Source organism: Thermothelomyces thermophilus, chromosome 1 (assembly GCF_000226095.1).
Source record: "Thermothelomyces thermophilus ATCC 42464 chromosome 1, complete sequence".
NCBI lineage: Eukaryota > Fungi > Ascomycota > Sordariomycetes > Sordariales > Chaetomiaceae > Thermothelomyces > Thermothelomyces thermophilus.
The window spans coordinates 8,762,515-8,779,497 of NC_016472.1; the positions used below are offsets into that span (position 1 = coordinate 8,762,515).

Genomic DNA, 16,983 nt, shown 5'->3' on the forward strand with positions numbered 1-16,983 from the left:
CCCCCTCCCCCTCTCCTCTCTCTTCGGGCGTACTTGCGTGTGACTGTGTGCGCGCGCGTGTTGCGTGCATGGTGTCGCCGTTCCCCGCGCCCTACCCCTCGATCAAACGGACAGGAAGGAGATTGGGAGGGCCTATGAGAGGTTCTGGCTCATCATCGCGCAACTTCCTCGTTCATTCGTCTCTACATCATAACCGTTCATTCGTCCGTCCATGCGTCCGTTTCTCTTCAGAGCCGGCTATCGACACCAGGATGATGGTCGTGCTCGCCAGGCCAGCGGCTGTCGGGCCAGACGTGCCGGATGGCTTCCCAAATGTGGCTGTGGATGGAATGGTCAGTGATGTTGCCGCATGGACCCGTTTGGCTTCTTGTGTTCTGTGTTTTGTGCTCCTTCAAAGCCAGCCAAGGGAACAGGGCGGACACGGGGGAAGAAAAAAAACGCCATCCTGTCCACCCTAATGTTGCAGCGGGGACATGAATAGTTGAAACATACCTGACATAGATGATCTCTAGTCCATCCTTGACCTCCTGCGGCAGATCCTTGACGTCCTTGCGATTTTGGGCCGGCAGTAGCACCGTCTTGACACCGGCACGGAGTGCGCCAATCAGTTTCTCCTTGATTCCTCCGACGGCCGTAATGCGTCCGCGCAGCGAAATTTCGCCCTGTTATGTTTTGAAGCGGAAAGGGTCATTGTGTCAGCTGGCCGCGTTCTGCCTCGTGGGGAGATTGGGCTTTGGTTGGTTGGTTGGGTAGGGGAGGAGAGCTTGGAAGAGACGTAAGGGGGAAGGAAGGGGGCCAGAATATCGAATGTTTGCTCGGGAAGGGCAGGATGGTAGAGCAACCCGCATCCTAATATTCTCCGAGACGACATAAAAAAAAGGGACGAGGAAAATAGAGGGTGAAAGCAAATTATTATAAATAATAACAAGAACAATGAAATTTGCAAAAAAAAAAAAAAAGGTAAAACTTACGGTCATGGCCATGGTAGGCGGCACGGCCTTTCCAGAGAACAACGAGATCAGAGCGATGGCCTGGGCGATGCCGCTGCTGGGCCCGTCCTTGGGGATGGAGCCGGAGGGGCAATGAACGTGGATGCTGCGCTCCTTCATGATGTTGGCGGTCGGGCTCTGCGTCAGGCCCAGCTCGTACGCGTGAGCCTTGACCCAGGTCAGCGCCACCTCGACGCTCTCCTTGAGGACGTCGCCCAGCTTGCCCGTCAGCTGCACCGTGCCGGTGCCCGGCATGTCGGCCACCTCGATGAAGAGGATGCTGCCGTTGCCGCCGGAGCTGTACGCCACGAGGCCGGTGACGATGCCCGGCCGGCTGGTCTTCTCGGCGATCTCTTCCTCGAACTTCTCGATGCCCAGGAAGCGCTCCAGGTCTTCGACGCTGAGGCGGGGGTTGTACCTCTCCGGATGGCCCGCGTCCTTGGCGTCGGCATACTCGACCGCCTTGCCGCGGAGGACCGAGGAGATCTCGCGCTCGAGGTTGCGGACGCCCGCCTCGCGGGTGTAGGACTCGATGATCTTGGAGACCACCTCTTCGGTGAAGACTACCTGATCCTCGCTCAGGCCGTTGATGCGGATCTGCTTGGGCACGAGGTGTTGCATGGCGATGTGCCGCTTCTCCAGCGTGGTGTAGCCCGGGATGTAGATGGTCTCCATGCGGTCGAGCAGCGGGGGCGGGATGGTGTCGAGGGTGTTCGCCGTAGCGATGAACATGACCCTGCTCAGGTCGATGGGGATGTTGACGTAGTGGTCGGTGAAGGCGTGGTTCTGCTCGGGGTCGAGCACCTCGAGCATCGCCGCAGACGGGTCTCCGTGCACGCTCGAGCCGCCCACCTTGTCGATCTCGTCGAGCAGGAAGACCGGGTTCGCCACGCCCACCTTCTTGAGGCCCTGGACGATTAGGCCGGGCATGGCGGCGACGTAGGTGCGCCGGTGACCGCGGATCTCGGCCTCGTCCCGCACGCCGCCCAGCGAGATGCGGTGGAACTTCCTCCCCAGAGCCATGGCCACGGACCGGGCGAGGCTCGTCTTGCCGACTCCCGGGGGCCCGACGAGCAGGAGGATGGGCGACTTGTCCACCATGCGTTTGCTCCTCAGGACCTCCAGCTTGGCGCTGTTCGCCCTGATCTTGTCCTCCACGCCGGGGTCCGGCCCGGAACCGGCATCGGCCTTGTCGTCCCTGCTCGCCGCCTCGATCGCGCCCATCTCCTCCTCGGCCTTCTTGATCTGGGCATCGACGTCGTCGTTGACGGACTGCTTCAGCCTGAGAACGGCGAGATACTCCAGCAGGCGCTTCTTGACCTTCTCGAGGCCGTAGTGGTCGTCGTCCAGCTGCTTCCGCGCCCGGGCGAGGGTCTGAGAGCCCAGGCGGTCGTCCGTGGTGGTCGTCCAGGGGATCTCGGCCAGCGTCTCGAGGTAGGTCCGGGTGACGGCGTACTCGGCCTGGGCGGGGTGTATCTTCCTGAGTCGCTTGAGCTCCCTTTCGGCCACCTTGGCGGCTTCGGGAGTCAGCTTCGCCGCGTCGAGCTTCTTTTGCAGCTCGTCTATCTCGTTGGGTTCCTGATCCTCCTCCGAGTCCCCGCCGCCGCCGCCGGGCTGACCGATGGCCCCGGAGGGCGGGACCACGCCGGTGCCGGGTACGCCCAGCTTGATGGGCAGGCCGGGCCTGCTCGGCCGGATGATCTTGTCGATGTCCTTCCTGGTCGGATCGGGATCGAATGGCAGGGTGGTGGTGGTTACGGTGGTGATCTTGATGCTATTCTTGATGTTGCCGATCTGGCGGTCGAGCAACTCGATCACCTTGGTTACGCGCGCCTTGACGTCCGGCAGGGCCAGGACCTGAAGCTTCTCCTCGTAGGAGCTCTCGACGATGTTGGCCATGAAGTCGGCGAGAGCGCCCGGCTGCCTCTGCCTCGTGATGAAGAGGTCGAGGCGACGGGCCAGCAAAGGCGACAGGCCGGGGGTGCCGGCGGGCCGGGGGAGGATGGAGGAGAGCCTGAGGATGGCAACCAGCTCCCTGGAGAGCAGCTTCAGATGCTGGAAGAGATCCTCGAGCGCCGGGTCGGGGCGGGCGCTCTCGTCCTGGTAGTAGACCACCTTGCCCTCCGGGTAAGACTTGTCTCGGTAAATCTTGTCCACGCGGACACGCACGACTCCCTCCACGAGCAATGTGAACTCGCCGGTGCCGCGCCCCTCGACGCCCGTGATCTTGGCGGCGACGCCCCAGCCGTAGAGGTCGGCCTTGGTTGCCTTTGCCGGGTCGACCTGGGCGCGGTCGGTGCTGGCGGCGCCCTCGCCGTCCTCGATCAAGAGCTGTCCATCGGGGCCGAGGAGAGGGGAGGCCAGCGGGACGCAAGCTATGGGGACGGTGTCGATGCGACCGTTGGGCGTCTTGGAAGCCGCGCGGGTGTAGACGGCGGCCAGCAACGAAGCGATATCCGGGCGGTTCGACGAGACGGCGATGCGCTGCACGACGCCCGGTAGCAGCACGCTGCCTCGAGGCAGAGCGATGACCGGTAGGGTCACCGTGTGCGTTCGGGCCATTTGGCGGGCGAGTGCTCGTGTGGCTCACGAACGGGGAATCTTGTTCTTGATGGGGGAGGATTCTCGGCGAGATGCAACGGTTCCGGGAAACTGCACGATGCTTGTTTTTTTGTTTGGTTCGGGAAACGGAAGCTCCGGTAGGTAGGAACGGAACCAAAAAATCGGGCTTATGCGTCTATTTCAAGTATATTCGCAGCTATTCTCGAGGTTGTTGAGCTTTGGGATAAAATCCCGTCATCGAATCTGAAGGAATGCCGGTGGAAAGAAAGGTGGAAGAGGTCGAAGATGGCATTGGCTAACTAATAGCCTTTGAGGTCGGGCTGCTGGCTTCGGAGTTGCATGGCTTCTGCCGAGGTCAACGCGATCGGCACATGAACTGACCTTACCTACTAGTACCCGGTGGTTAGTTGCTGACTAATTAGTTCAGGACTACCACCTGTCTCCCGACAGGTGGGGCCAAAACCCCCGGACATGCCAATATGGCCGGACACATCTAATGTCCTTGATAATAGCTATATATAGAGACTCCTTCTTGACCCTAGATAGAGATGGTGACTCGATATCCTCTTCCTGCCTATCTTCACTATCTGTGAAGTCAAATCTGTCATCGTCACTGTCGTCAATTGACATTACAGACGTGCTGCCAATCTATATCCTAGGACGTTCAGGGGATGGGAGTTTGATTTCTGACAACGGCTAAGGGAGTTTGATTTCTGACAACGGCTTCTTAGCTGACCAGGGGATTGGGACTTCCTTTCCGTCCCTAAAGTCGAAAAACGCCAATGGCTGAGCCAGTACGTGTATCCTTCGAGGGCGGAATCTTCATCATTTCGAAGCGACCGAGGTCTTCTAACTACGTTACTACTAGTGGCTAGAAGTCTAGTATCCTTCAAAGACTTCAAGTGCCGGCCAACCTGGTTCTTTCTAGTCTTGAATAGTTAAGCCGCGTACCGTATATTAGGTTCCTTTCTATAGGGTAAATGGCTAGTTCGGTGGCGAGTTTGAGCGGCAAGGAGCCATTTGGCGGCCTGTATACTAACCGGTTCCTGGATTTGGTCAGTCAGAGGTATCGTATATAGGAAAGTGGTTCAAATTGGGCTTATAGCAGTGGTTGTGTCTTCGGACGTGTACCTGTCCGGCCATATTGGCATGTCCGGGGGTTTTGGCCCCACCTGTCGGGAGACAGGTGGTAGTCCTGAACTAATTAGTCAGCAACTAACCACCGGGTACTCCGGTACCAGAGAGCTAAACAACCAACTCCGTAGCGGCGTGCCGCCCCCGGCTTGGGGCAAGCCAGGGGCCCCACCTGCCGCAACGCGAGAACCCGCAGGCTTTGGATGACGCTTGTGACCCGTGCACGGAACATTCCGCATTATGCCTACTATACTCTATGCACCTACTATGTAAGTGTAACTAATCCGTAATCCTCAATCAATACCGAGGCAGCAAGGTGCCCTTTAGGCCACAAAGTTCTACCCCTTTGGAAACACCTGAGGAAAGCTCGATGGGTGCTCCCCCAGTTGTATACATTTTGCTTTCACGTTAGTAATGCAAGCATGCTTGCATTGCTCGTCTTTATCGCAGGGACCCGAACAAAAAGGCTACAGTGCAAGTGTAAGACATGTCCGGAAGAAAGCACAACACACTCGCGGTATGTATGTACAAGATATACACACCTCGTACGGTGCCAGCCAGAATGACATCCCTATCCCCACTTACCACATTCACATTCGATTACTCTGCGCTGCCGAGGTACTCTACATATACGAAGTGCGAGTATTCCCTCGCATCACAAATCATTTTTTGCTTTCCCTTTACCTTCTCGTACTTGCCCAACTATTCAAACCAACCAGCAACAACCAGATCGCTCGGAGCAACTGGTAGTAAGAGAGCCAGTGCTGGAGTCGAGAAAGAACGGGAAAGCCACTCACAAGGGAGACCTGCAAAGAGAAGGAAAGGAAAAAAGAATGTAAAAGGAATGAAAAGAAGGAGAAGAACGAGGGAAGAAAAGAGAGAGAAAAAAGGAAATAAAATACAACAAAAATTGATGAACTGGAACAAAAGCAACTCCCAATCTTGATCTCCTCCCAGCTGATACATATCTGTTGTGGACGTCTAGGTAAGCCGCGCGAGCGTTTTCATGTTTGGGGGGGGGGGGGTGAGCATGGAGCAAGGAACCATCATTATCAAACGTACAAAGAAGAACCACAGCCGGCAGGTCGTCTTCCGGTCATCGTCGTCGTCGTCGTCGTCGTCGTCGGGGTCGTCATCCTCTTCTTCCTCGTCCCACACGAACTCCCCCGGAGGCCAGGTGGTGTAGGTCGGCAGCGGCTCGCCGGTGCCCGTGAACAGCATGCAGCCGAGGGCGTTGACACCGTCGAAGACGGTGTTGTCAATGACGATGTTGGGAGCGTCCGAGGGGGAGCTCCTGGTGAGGATGTCGACGGGAACGTTCCTGATCGACGAGTCGATCAGTGAGATGGAGCCGATGCCTTGGCCGGTAAGTAATACCTCCTTTGCCGCTGATATTCAGGGCTATGCTTCCCCCGTTGATCTCGACATCCTGCCAGTTAATAGTATCCGTCTACTCCGAGACATCTATCATTGACTTGCCAGTGGTATCTATCCCCAATCGCCCTCGGCTCACGCGACAAAACAAAACAACCCGACTTTAAGGCATCCTCTCCTCGTGCGAGAAGGGCTCCATGTTCAAGCGCCGTTTGACAAGCCCTTTCAACCCCATCGCCTGGAGCTCCTTACACCTTGTCGAGATATACATGTACATGTACACGTGTCGCCATAACAACATTCCCCAAACACCACGCCATAGCTCATCATCATCATGGTCATGATCCCCGTCGAGACGACTCCGTCCTCGCCGCCCCTCCAATCAGTCCTTGCCCGGCCTCTCCTCCTCAATGACCCAACATCAGAAACCCTCCCCCAGTCGTCCCCTTTAGCCCCGTCTCCCGCTGCTGGCCCTCGCGCTGCTGTCCTTGCCCAATCTGCTGGGGCGAAGCCGACAGGGAGCCGGAACCATTCCCCAGGAAAGAAGAATTGGGGCTCTGCTGGCCCTGTCCCGCCTGGCTGGACTGGGCCCCTTGCTGCATATACATCCCCGCGGGCGGCACCCCCATCCCGCCGTCCCTCGACCTACCCCCCGTCATCCTCCGCATGCGCGATCGCGTGCCGTGCGCCAGCGGGCGGATCACGTTCTCAAGGAAGAATGACCCTCCTGCGTTTCCTCCTCCAACTCCTGCGCCTCCCGGTCCTCCTGCTCCTGCTCCTGCTCCTGCTCCTGCTCCTTCTCCGCCGCCGCCGATGCCGCCCGAGCCTGCACCGCTACCGTTGGCTGTGCTGGGTCGCTGAAGATGCTCGTCGTCGCCATCGGAGAAGACGTCTTCGGGAAACTCTTCGTCCGACGTAAAGTCGCTTGTCGCTGCGCTGGCGTGGTATGAGGCCGGTGCCGAAGGGGATGTGACGGAGCGGGCATGGAGGCCTGGCCGAACTGGGGTGACAGTTGTTGTGACCACACTGCTGCCGTTGTTATTGTTCTCAATATTGTTACTGTTATTGTTGTTGTTGTTGTTGTTGTTGTTGTTGCTGTTGTTGTTCGGTGCTGTGCCGCTGCTGCCCACGCCGACGTTAAAGGCGCCTGGGTTCATGGTATTGCTGGGTGTTGCCGCTCCACTCCCGAGACCACCACCACCACATCCTCCTCCTCCTCCCTCGCGCGGCATGTAGAAGGGTCTGTCTGCGAATCCGGCTTGGAATGACATGTTGCTATTGTTGGATGCCTGGTGGAGGATAGGGAGTATATGCTCGTCGTACAGCTGGGCGCCGGATTCAAACGTTTCGGGCGAGAACTCGGTGACGGTCCGCGACGACCGGCCATCGCTTGGAGGGCTGGTGGCTGACAGGTCGTCGAAGAAATCGTCCAGGCTGTCGAGCTTGGAGAAGAGGTCTCCCATGGGTGCGTCCACCCGTCCGTCGTCTGACATCATCGTGTCCGCTCGGTCAAAAGAACCGGAAAAGAAGCCGTAAGGGAAGTCGTCTGGGTGGAACTCGACCTCGGGAGTCATTGTCGGCTGTGCAACGATGCCCTCTTCACTCTGGCACATGTAGAAGGCCGCGTGGATGTTGGCACGGGTTGTGTCTGTCTTGCGCGCCGGCATCGGCACTGCCCATCCAGACGGCTCCGGGATGCCGAACAGGCTTTGCGTGCGCTCGAACTCCTTGCGGACTGCCCTAGACGTCGGCCGCGTCATGCTCATGCGGAGATGGTGCTTATCCATGGAGGACCCGGACATGGTCATGATGTTGTCCAGCACTTCCAGCGCCTCCATGCAGTACTCTGTCTGCAACAGCCGCAGGAGCGGCGAGATCATGTCGGATCCGTGGCTTGCAATTTCCGGCTTCTTCATGTCTATCTCGGGAATGATCACGCGTAGGATCCGCATCGTCTTGATCTTGACCCACGAGATCCCGTTCGTCAGAAATCCCATCAGCATGGTAAGCATGCGGAAGTCCAGCGTGGGAAGGAAGCGCTCCCGAAGGGCGGCAAACATGGCCGCTATGAAGTCCTCGTCCGACGGATACTTGAAGGCGAGGTAGTCATCCAAGACCATCGACACGCTCGTCAAGCCTTGCTCTTCTGCTGCTGCCATGAGCGTTTCGGCCGTCTGCACGATCCCGCGGTCCAGGAACTGCTGGTCGATGGCGTGCAGGAAGCGAGGGAGATTCGCAATGATGGTAAAGAACAGGCGGCTATCGCTGCCTGTCAGGGCGTCGTTGGGCAGCTGGATCAGTTTCTCCAGTGTCGAAAGCGTCAGGTCAAGGCAGTTTGACGACCGTAGTCCCTTGTACAGCAGCGGCTGCAGGCCTTCAAACGGCCCGTCCCACTTGGGCGGCTGACCGTCGTGTAGCAGCCGCCGCACGGTCGGGGAGTGGAAATCCAGTTTCCCGAGGAACTCGTTCAGCATCTCGACCCCCTCGAGGAACTCGCATTCGTTGATGGATTCGAGGCAGGCACATGTGGTCCAAAAGAGCTGAGGCAGCGCGAGAAGCTTGTCGGCATCCAGCTTGACGATCAGCGTCTTTAGCGTGGTTAGGATCTCCATCGAGAACGTCTGGATCTCGGTGTCTTCGTCCGCGATGGTATTGGATAGACGGGCGAGCATGTCTCCGAGCATGTATTGGTCGAGCGACGTCAGGATGCACCTGAAGATCTGGAACGACCGGCATGCGAGATGCCTTACGGGACACGAGGTTGCCCAGGTGAGTGAGAGCCTTGCCCATTGTGCCTTGATGCCGGGGAACGTGAGCTCAAAAGTCTTTACGACCTCGGCCGTCAGATACTCCATGCTGGGCGGCACCTTGTTGCCGCAGCCGTCCACCTTGCCGTTGCTGTCCTCGTAGCTCCATACGACCGACCGGTCATGCCGCCGAATGGCATCGACCAGGCTCTCGATCCACTGCTTGGTTGCCGCTGGTGTGTCATCGTCCAACTTCGAAATGACGAGCTCGTGAATGAGATGTACTAGCATTTCGCGTGCTTGCTCCTGGACCAACGGCGTATAATGGTCCCAAAGGACCATGACCACCTGCAACAAAGGCGGGACGCTCTCCGCGGCGAGGCTGACGGGTGCCACCATCAGATCAACCAGCAAGATGAGAGAGAGCTGGCCGAGGGAGAAACCGGCTTGCTTGGTGCCAATCGGGAGAGCTTCCGAGAGGTCGGCGCAGTAGGGAAGCATGTTGATGTCGGGAGGAGGCGGGATTGCCTCGCGCTTCTCGTTGGGCACCATAGCTTTGGGGGTGATCTGAAGCAACAGGAACTCAATCACCCTGCTACCCGGAGTGCTGTTGGTGCTCGCGAGGAAGACGACAATCTGCTTCGCGTACTCGACAAAGTTCTGTTCACGCCGCTCTAGGCAAAGAGAAATGATGAAGTCCAGAATGAGCCGGACGTTCCCAGGATGCGGCCCTGTCGCCAAAGCCTGCCAGAGAGCCTGCACCTCATTGTGGAGAGCCGCGCTGGATTTGATGGTGATCTCGAGTAGGTTGGCCAGCAAGACGTACGACTGTGCGATGGGACCCCCGTTCGGGTCTACCTTGAGTTCGACCGCCTGAATCCACGGGAGGATGACAGCGATGACGTTCCTCTGCGCGGCGGCTTGCTGCTCCTTGAAATAGAACGTGAACTCTGAGAAGATGTGGAACGCCAGCTCGGTGTGCTGCTTCGCCAGCCGCTTCGAGATTTCAAACTGAGCAAGCTTGTAGACGGCCTTTGTCTTGTCCGAAATGCTGATGTCGAAGTCCTGAATCTTGGAGCTCCGCGGTTGTCGTTCCTCGAGCGCTTTCAGGAGATGGGCGCTCTTGGTCCTGATGGAGCTCTGGTCGTTGCCGAGCATGAAGAGGCAGAGCCCGAGCAGTTTCCAGAACGGTGTTGGGTATTCCGGGTGCTCCAAGAGCACCTCGGTCACTGCCGTGAAGTAGCTCTCGAGCATCTGTGGGGCCTCGGCCAGGTAGCACCGTGATATGCAATGCTCGAGCAAATACGGGTACTCCTGGTTGTGAACAATCAAGTTCTTTAGCGCCCTCCGGCCGATCACATTTATGCGGTCGCTGCCAGAGTTGAATATGGCCTCGATCCAGGCCAGCATCCTCCGGACATCGAACTGGAGGGACGCGCCACTCTCGGTCACGGCGCTGATGGGCCCCCCGCAAAGCGCGGCCATGGCACTTAGGGCCGCCGTGCGCAGGTTCCTCTTCTCAATCTCCATGGCCGCTGTCACGGTGCCTCGCTCACCCGCCCCTTTTTGGTCAATGACCGACTGCCGCATGTTGTCCTCTCTTCGTCGGATCTGTGGCTGGTTAGGCGAGAAGCCGCACCAGTCCTCCATCAGGGCGAAGGCCGACTTCCGAGCTTCGAACGTCATCCATCGAGAAGGATCCTTCGTTCGGTTGATGCCCTCGAACAGTTCCTCCATCAGCCCGCAGTAGTGCCGTCTCAATTTTTGGAACTCCCAGTCCATCTGGACTTCGCCGTCCATCAGGAAGAGCTTCAGGTCCTTGGTGTACGCCACCAGATTGTTCAGAATCCAGTCGTCTTGGTAAACCTGGGGCTCTCGCAAGAAATGCGACGTGAGCCTGTACACATGGGTGATCTCGGTCCGTAGAATATCCATCTTGCGATTTCGCCGCGGACTGCTGTTGGTGCGCTGGTGGATGCGTTGTCGGGCGTCGTCATTGCAGCGCGACACCTGTCCCTGCAGCTCTTCGAGCAGTGTGCGGTAGATGTGGATGTTGATGGATCCCATGGCGATGACGACAGCCTCCCGAATTGGCGCAGATGAGGCGGAGAGCATGGGATTGAGATACTTGAAGAGCGTCCTTGCCGATCCTATCTTCTCGGCAGCCGAGGACGCCTTGGACCCCTTTCGCCCGTGCTGGCCGTTTTGTGCTCCGCTTGTGTGAGCGCTGCCGGGATCGGCCAGGGTGGTGCAAGCGAAAACAAGATAGAGCTTCCACTGCTCTATGACAACCCCGGGATGAGTTGATGCCGTCTTCCCCGTCATGCGAGCACTGCTGGGCTCCGAGTAGTACTGACCCCGATGCTCTCGCGGCGGTTCAGAAAGCACCGTGATGACCTTGTACAATTGAAGTATCCGCTCGCAGACGAGGTCCCGGCTGAGCGTGATGGCAAACGGGCACTTGTCGAACGCGATGCGGATAAAGTTGGGGAAGATCTTGAACCACAGCGTGGTGTCGTACGATACATCGCTTGTGCAGAGCTCGATCAGAGCCCCCTGGCTGTTGGTGTTTTGCATTCCCCGCTGCAGCCTGCTCCGCTCAGCTACCGAGAGCTGCTCGTCGTTGAAGCTCATAACCTGCATCGAGTCATTCTCGAGAATGTCGATGAGTCTTGGCGTGTCCTTCTCGCGGCCGCTCGGCTTCCTCAGGACCGCATCGAACTCTGTGATTAGGCGGAGCACGTTAACGGCGTAGTACCGCACGCTCCGAGATTGCGAGCAGAGAAAGAACAAGCCGTGTGCTTCCACCTGGTCGACTTCTGCCCAGACACTCGACAGGTCGAGCTTGATGCTTCTCTTGTCGGCGGCGCTAGAATCGCCGCTCTCGTCCGCAGCATTCTTGGTCTTCTGCTTGATCTCCTCGATCCATATGTGAAGGAGCTCAATGTACAGCATCAGCGTCTTCTCGATGTGTCCCGGCCCCAGCATACCCCCGTCCGACATGGTAGAATAGCGGTCGTCAAAGTTGAAAATGAAGCGCGCAAACCCCATCGTGACTTGGTGGGCGTGCGACTGGCGGGCGATAGCTTTCAGCGACTGCGCGGACGACTCTGCGATGTTGTTCTGTACATGTGCCGTCCCGGTGCAGAGCAGGTTGATGAGCGTGTTGAAGGGTATGTCGGGCGACAGACACCGGGGGAGGGCCTGGACGGCAATATGAAGCAGCTCGTAGAACGCCTGTTTCTGATCTTGAGGGCTCGGCTCGTCCCGCCGCGAGAAGTTGAACGTCTCAGTGATGGGCGTTTTCGGGCCCGGGCTGCTGAACTTCTCCATCTTGTCAAACTTCTCGTCCAGGGCAGCCTGTCCGCCGAACGTGTTGTCGCAAATGATGCTGATTTTGCCGAGAATCTCACAGAACCTAGCATAATAGTCCCTGACGCTCTCGGAGAGCGCCGAAACCGCCACGGGCCGAGACAACCTATCGCCGCCCGACAAGGCGGCCCAGGCCACAGAGGGGGAATCATGCGACTGGCTGAGGACTGGCGACGTCGGGAGCACGCGGTCAGGCAGAGAAGGCGGGGCGTACGTAAGCGGAAACGGGGGCCTGCCCTTGTCACCCTTTTCCAGGTCGGACATGATGGTGAGGAAGGCTCGGATTCCGACGACCATCCGGTCCGGGTCGAGCTGCTCAATCTTGAGCTCCTTGTTGGAGGTAAAGAGGTCGGCGCTGACCAGGGGGAAGATGACCGTCCGAAAGCAATACTCTGGGTGTTTATACCCTATGAACCTGATGATTTGAATCAACGGGTCGATCACGGCGGTATCCGCGGCTATCAAGGCTCTCTTGGTATTAGGCAGGACGATTTTCAAGACATCATCCAGCTTCCTGGTCGAGCCGGAGGAGCTGTCATTGGTGCGGTAGAGGTAGGTCCATACGAGCCTCGAGATGGCCTGCAGGCAGAGGGGTCGAGCGTAACGGTCCTTGAGCCGCGGCTGCACCTGATATATCAGCTGCAGCCATTGACTGACAAACGTGTCGGGCGGCGAGACACATAACATGGTAGCGGTCAGGGGGAACGTGGCCTGCCAATGCCGCGGTTTCACGAACATCTGGGCCAGCCGTGGACTGACTGTGGCCAGCACTTCGGTCCACTTGGGGTGCGCAATGTCGGCGTTGGTCGCCTTGGCAGCGATGGGGAGCATAAGCATCTCTAGAACCTGGCAGAAGGCCGATTTCACCCTTTGGCCGTGGGACCGGCTAAATAATTTGCCCAGCGAAGCCATGAACTCACACGAGCGATCCCAAGCGTCTTCAGGCGAGGTCTTGATCCGGAGGTGCTTCATCCCTCCCAGCACGAGCTCGATCTTGCTCTCGAGTTCTCGGGTTGACGAGGCCGGGCTCTTCGCATTCATCTCCTGCAGGGAGCGGTCCAAGTCGGTGATGAAGCGGTCAGTCACGGTAGTGAAGCTGATCTCGCTCATGGCACCCATAAGCTGGGCAAAGAGATTCCAGTTGGACAGCTTGAGCGGGGAGACCATGAGCTGCTCGGTATCGGAGATCTTTAGCTGTCCGAATATGATGTTCTCGAGCTTGTCCTCCATTTCCGGCGTGATGGAAGCCAGCGTGCTCTGGCTCAAGACCTCGAGGAGGACGCGACAGAGTACGTAGATGGATACGGTCGAGCGGCGCTCGGCCTGGGCAACGTATTCCTGCTTTGCGGCCAGGGACATCTGACCGCCCGGATTAGCCTCCGGACCGCCGCCCATTGCCGCCGGCTGTACCGGCTCCGTGTTGCGCCTCGGAAGCGGTCCCGGCGGCGGTGGGTAGATTCGCGACTGCTGTAGCTGGTTACGGGCCTCGTTGGCCGCATCACTCTTGCTCTTCCTCCATAGCATCATCGAGTCGATCAGCGGCTTCGGCTTCTGCTTGGCAATATGCCCGAGGGCTACAATGAGCTGGTCAAAGGCGGGATCTACGCCCGGCCCGCAGATGTGCTCAACCTGCGGCTCCGGGTCAAAAGGCACCGTGATGCACTCGTTCAACTTCTCCTCGGCCTGGGCTATGAAGGACGTGAACAGGACGTGGAGGGCGTACTCGCCGACCGTTTTCTGCTCGTCCTTGTGATGCCGCGAGGAATGCGAGTGATGACGCGAATGGTCGCGGCGGGATGACTTGCCGCTGTGTCGCCGCTCCATCTTTCCTCGCGCAGAGGTCTGGCTGCCGATCTCCCCGGCCGCGGCGGAGGGGGCTCTCTCGGGAACGCTGGGCACCGACGCGAGAGTCGTCCCGGAGAGGGCGGTCGGCGGCCGCTGCCCGTCGCTGTCGAGACGTGGAAAGGAATGCACCTCCACCCTGTCCGGGTTGAGGCCGGCACCTGCTGCAGCAATCATTTGCGGGCTGAGGGGGCTGGATGAGGAGCTGGCGAGGCTGCCGTTCCGAGAGTGGTGGATCCCGATGCCATGAACAATCGAAGTCTGCCGGTGGTGCCCGTACGTCGAGGCTTTGGGGTCGACGACACGCTCCATCACGCCGCCGATGGCGCTCCGCGGCGGTACGTGGGCTCGGGGCAGCGGCGGCTGTGCGGCGGGGTCGGGGCGCTGGAGCTTCTCGAGGGACGACTCGCGCGAGTGGGCAACGCTTCGAGAGCCCAGGGGTGCCGGGCGTATCGTCTTCTGCCACTCGTCCTCATCCTCCTCGTCGAGCCGCGAGACGGCACGGGGCGAAAACTTCAAGGGTTCGTGGTCCGGCAACGTCGTCTGGGACGGACCTGCCCGTGCTTGTCAGTACGGCAAGGTCTGCGATGCATCGATTCTCCACGCGTCGGTAACAGTCTGAAACAGGATCACGGCCAGCAACTCGTCACGACCAGCTGGCTGTTTGGCCAGTGGGGTACAATTGAAACCACACGGGGACGAAGGTGGCGACAATAGCAGAAGGCTCCCCCCGGCGCGGCCACGCGTCGCAAGGCTTCGGCATGCGCATCGAGTGAACATAAATGGTCTAAGGATTCGGGTTTGCACACTGCAGGCTGCGCCGAAAAAGTTGGGGGAAAAAGAAGAGTCATGCGGCGCTAGCGACTTACCCATTTTTTGGAAGTCACGGCTGGCATGATCCTCCTGCCGGCAGGAAACTACAATGCCGCAGCGTCTGAACAACAGGCGTCGAGACCAGCAAAGAGTCCAGTCTCGTTCGACTTTTGGCTCGGCGGCGCTTGGAGACGACGGCGTGCGGTCGCCTTGGCTCGATCCCACCCTCAGGTTTGGCGGGTCCCGATGAGGTGCGGCAGGGGTCGTCAGCCTCTGCCGAAGCAAGGCAGACGATAATAGACGAATGAACGCTCAGCATGCTGCTGTGGCCCAATTGACAAGGCGCGACTGGCAGTGCCCACCAATCAGTGCACGTTTTGCTCGGGCGGTTTGCGGACGCGGTTCAGTCGTTTTCAACCTGCAGAGGCAACATACGGGTTCCATGTTTGGAATACGGAGGAGTCACAGGTTGTGGGATTCTCAAGACGTTCAAGGTGAAAACACAGGCCCCTGGGTCTGAAGCAGCGTCTAAAGCACATTCCGAGGAGGTTGACGATACTAGACTGGACCCATCACCGCAGACGGAAACAACCCTCGACCTCAACCTCGAGCAATCACTCTTCTCTTCTCTTCCGGGAAGTAGGACAGCGCCTGAATAGCAGCTATTCCATCTTCATCTTCCAAATCCATCTCTGTGCTGGAGGTGCTCGAGGTGTTGGAAGCAAGGACCACCTAGTTGTCTACCAACTTCCACCGACTCAGGCACCAGGACAGTTGTGCCCTCTCTCGTGCACGCAAGCAGAGTTGCAATGGCGAAAAGGTGCCCGGTCGGAACCCGTTAGAGTTGGCTGCAATCCCGCATTGCCCCGTCGGAGTACGTGTGGGGGTGGGAGCGACTTGCCCAGGGACTCCCGCCCGGTCTGTTTCTCACTGCCAGTATTTCAAGCCGGGAGCGCGGAGAAGCCGGGTTTTCAACCGAAGCCGTGGTTCTCCGGGCGGTAGTTCCACCACATCACCTTCCCTCTCCGTCAACCCCAGGCCCCTCAGGAAGGTGGGTGTTCCTCGGGAACAGTCGGCAACGTGCATGAGGTGTCAGCGCTATATACAGCACCATTATCTTCCTTCAAGTACGGACATGTATGTACCGTATGAATTCCATACATATACGGGCATACCAAGTTAGATTCTCCGTATTTACAGCGGATTATTCTACAGATCCCACTTAACAGTCCATTTTGGCAGGGACCTGGCACGGACCTGGCACAGGATCGGGCTCTGTTCGGGGTAGCTACTTAATAAAGTGGGGCCGCTTCCCCAACATAAAGATGCCGAGATGAAATCCGAACACCGAGTACTTGGGGACGATGGAGAAGAGAGCTGAGAAGATTAGAGTGCAATTCGAGGAGTAAGGTGGGAGAGGATAAAATCATTTGCAAAATTCGGCCGTTGTTGCACTATTACTGGTTACAACTTTCCAGCGTATTTGATGATGGAGAAGGATTGGGGGAATGGTGTCCACAGTCTATTTACAAAAGTCCCCAGTTTGTGTAGTGACCACAATGCGGGCACCTCAACTCGACGTATCACCCATACCTAGCTTTCACCTAGGATATATCTTACAGATACCTCTTACACAACTACTTAGATACATGCCGAGGTCCGGAAGCACTTCGATGCCTGGTACAGGAAGTGCTGTTAGTCTTCCGGCTTTAAAAAAGCACGGAGTGCATTAGATCCGACATTGCGCCAATGCACTGCGATCCGAAACATGCAAATGTGGGTGTTCTGCAAAGAGGACATCGGGGATGTTGACATTGTAGGGATGCTTGTTCTTCGACCAAGTTTGGTGGAACATTTGAGATCCTTGGCAAAATACCTTTACCTTGGGTACCAGGTATCTTCACCCCGCGTGTCTGCGCCGGGAGACCGCCACCAAGTCGATCTTACAAGCATTCGAGTATGTACGGAGAAATGGCAGCAGTTGACCGGCTGCGACATTCGGTACTAGATAGACTATGCTGGGCTGGGCGGAACCAGGTGTCGGACTGCCGAATCGGCGTTGCTGCATGTGCTCTCTCTGGGTGCTGAGGGCCGGGCTTTCAAAGTGGCTATCTGTCGATAATAAGTCGATCCTTGCTCGCGAAAGGCAA

The 16,983-nt window shown here is 58.0% G+C and overlaps 2 protein-coding genes across 2 annotated transcripts; both read right to left on the reverse strand.

The window, feature by feature from the left end:
* Position 1: 1 nt before the first annotated feature.
* On the reverse strand, positions 2–3,884 carry MYCTH_2298894 (uncharacterized protein). Its single transcript, XM_003660447.1, has 3 exons — positions 972–3,884; positions 493–662; positions 2–318 (listed from the first exon to the last, which is right to left on the reverse strand). Exons 1-3 carry the CDS (start codon positions 3,549–3,551, stop codon positions 228–230), a joined length of 2,841 nt encoding a protein of 946 aa, XP_003660495.1. The 5' UTR covers positions 3,552–3,884; the 3' UTR covers positions 2–227.
* Positions 3,885–6,247: 2,363 nt separating this feature from the next.
* MYCTH_2298895 (uncharacterized protein) lies at positions 6,248–14,996 on the reverse strand. Its single transcript, XM_003660448.1, has 2 exons — positions 14,890–14,996; positions 6,248–14,574 (listed from the first exon to the last, which is right to left on the reverse strand). The coding sequence occupies exons 1-2, from the start codon at positions 14,891–14,893 to the stop codon at positions 6,467–6,469; spliced, it is 8,112 nt and encodes a 2,703-aa protein (XP_003660496.1). The 5' UTR covers positions 14,894–14,996; the 3' UTR covers positions 6,248–6,466.
* Between the last annotated feature and the right edge of the window lie 1,987 nt (positions 14,997–16,983).

Coding starts and splice junctions, on each gene's coding strand:
- MYCTH_2298894 (XM_003660447.1), bottom strand. CDS start 3,551: ATGGCCCGAACGCACACGGTGACCCTACCGGTCATCGCTCTGCCTCGA. Junction 663..971: donor CGCCTACCATGGCCATGACC/GTAAGTTTTACC, acceptor AAAACATAACAG/GGCGAAATTTCGCTGCGCGG. Junction 319..492: donor CTAGAGATCATCTATGTCAG/GTATGTTTCAAC, acceptor TTCCATCCACAG/CCACATTTGGGAAGCCATCC.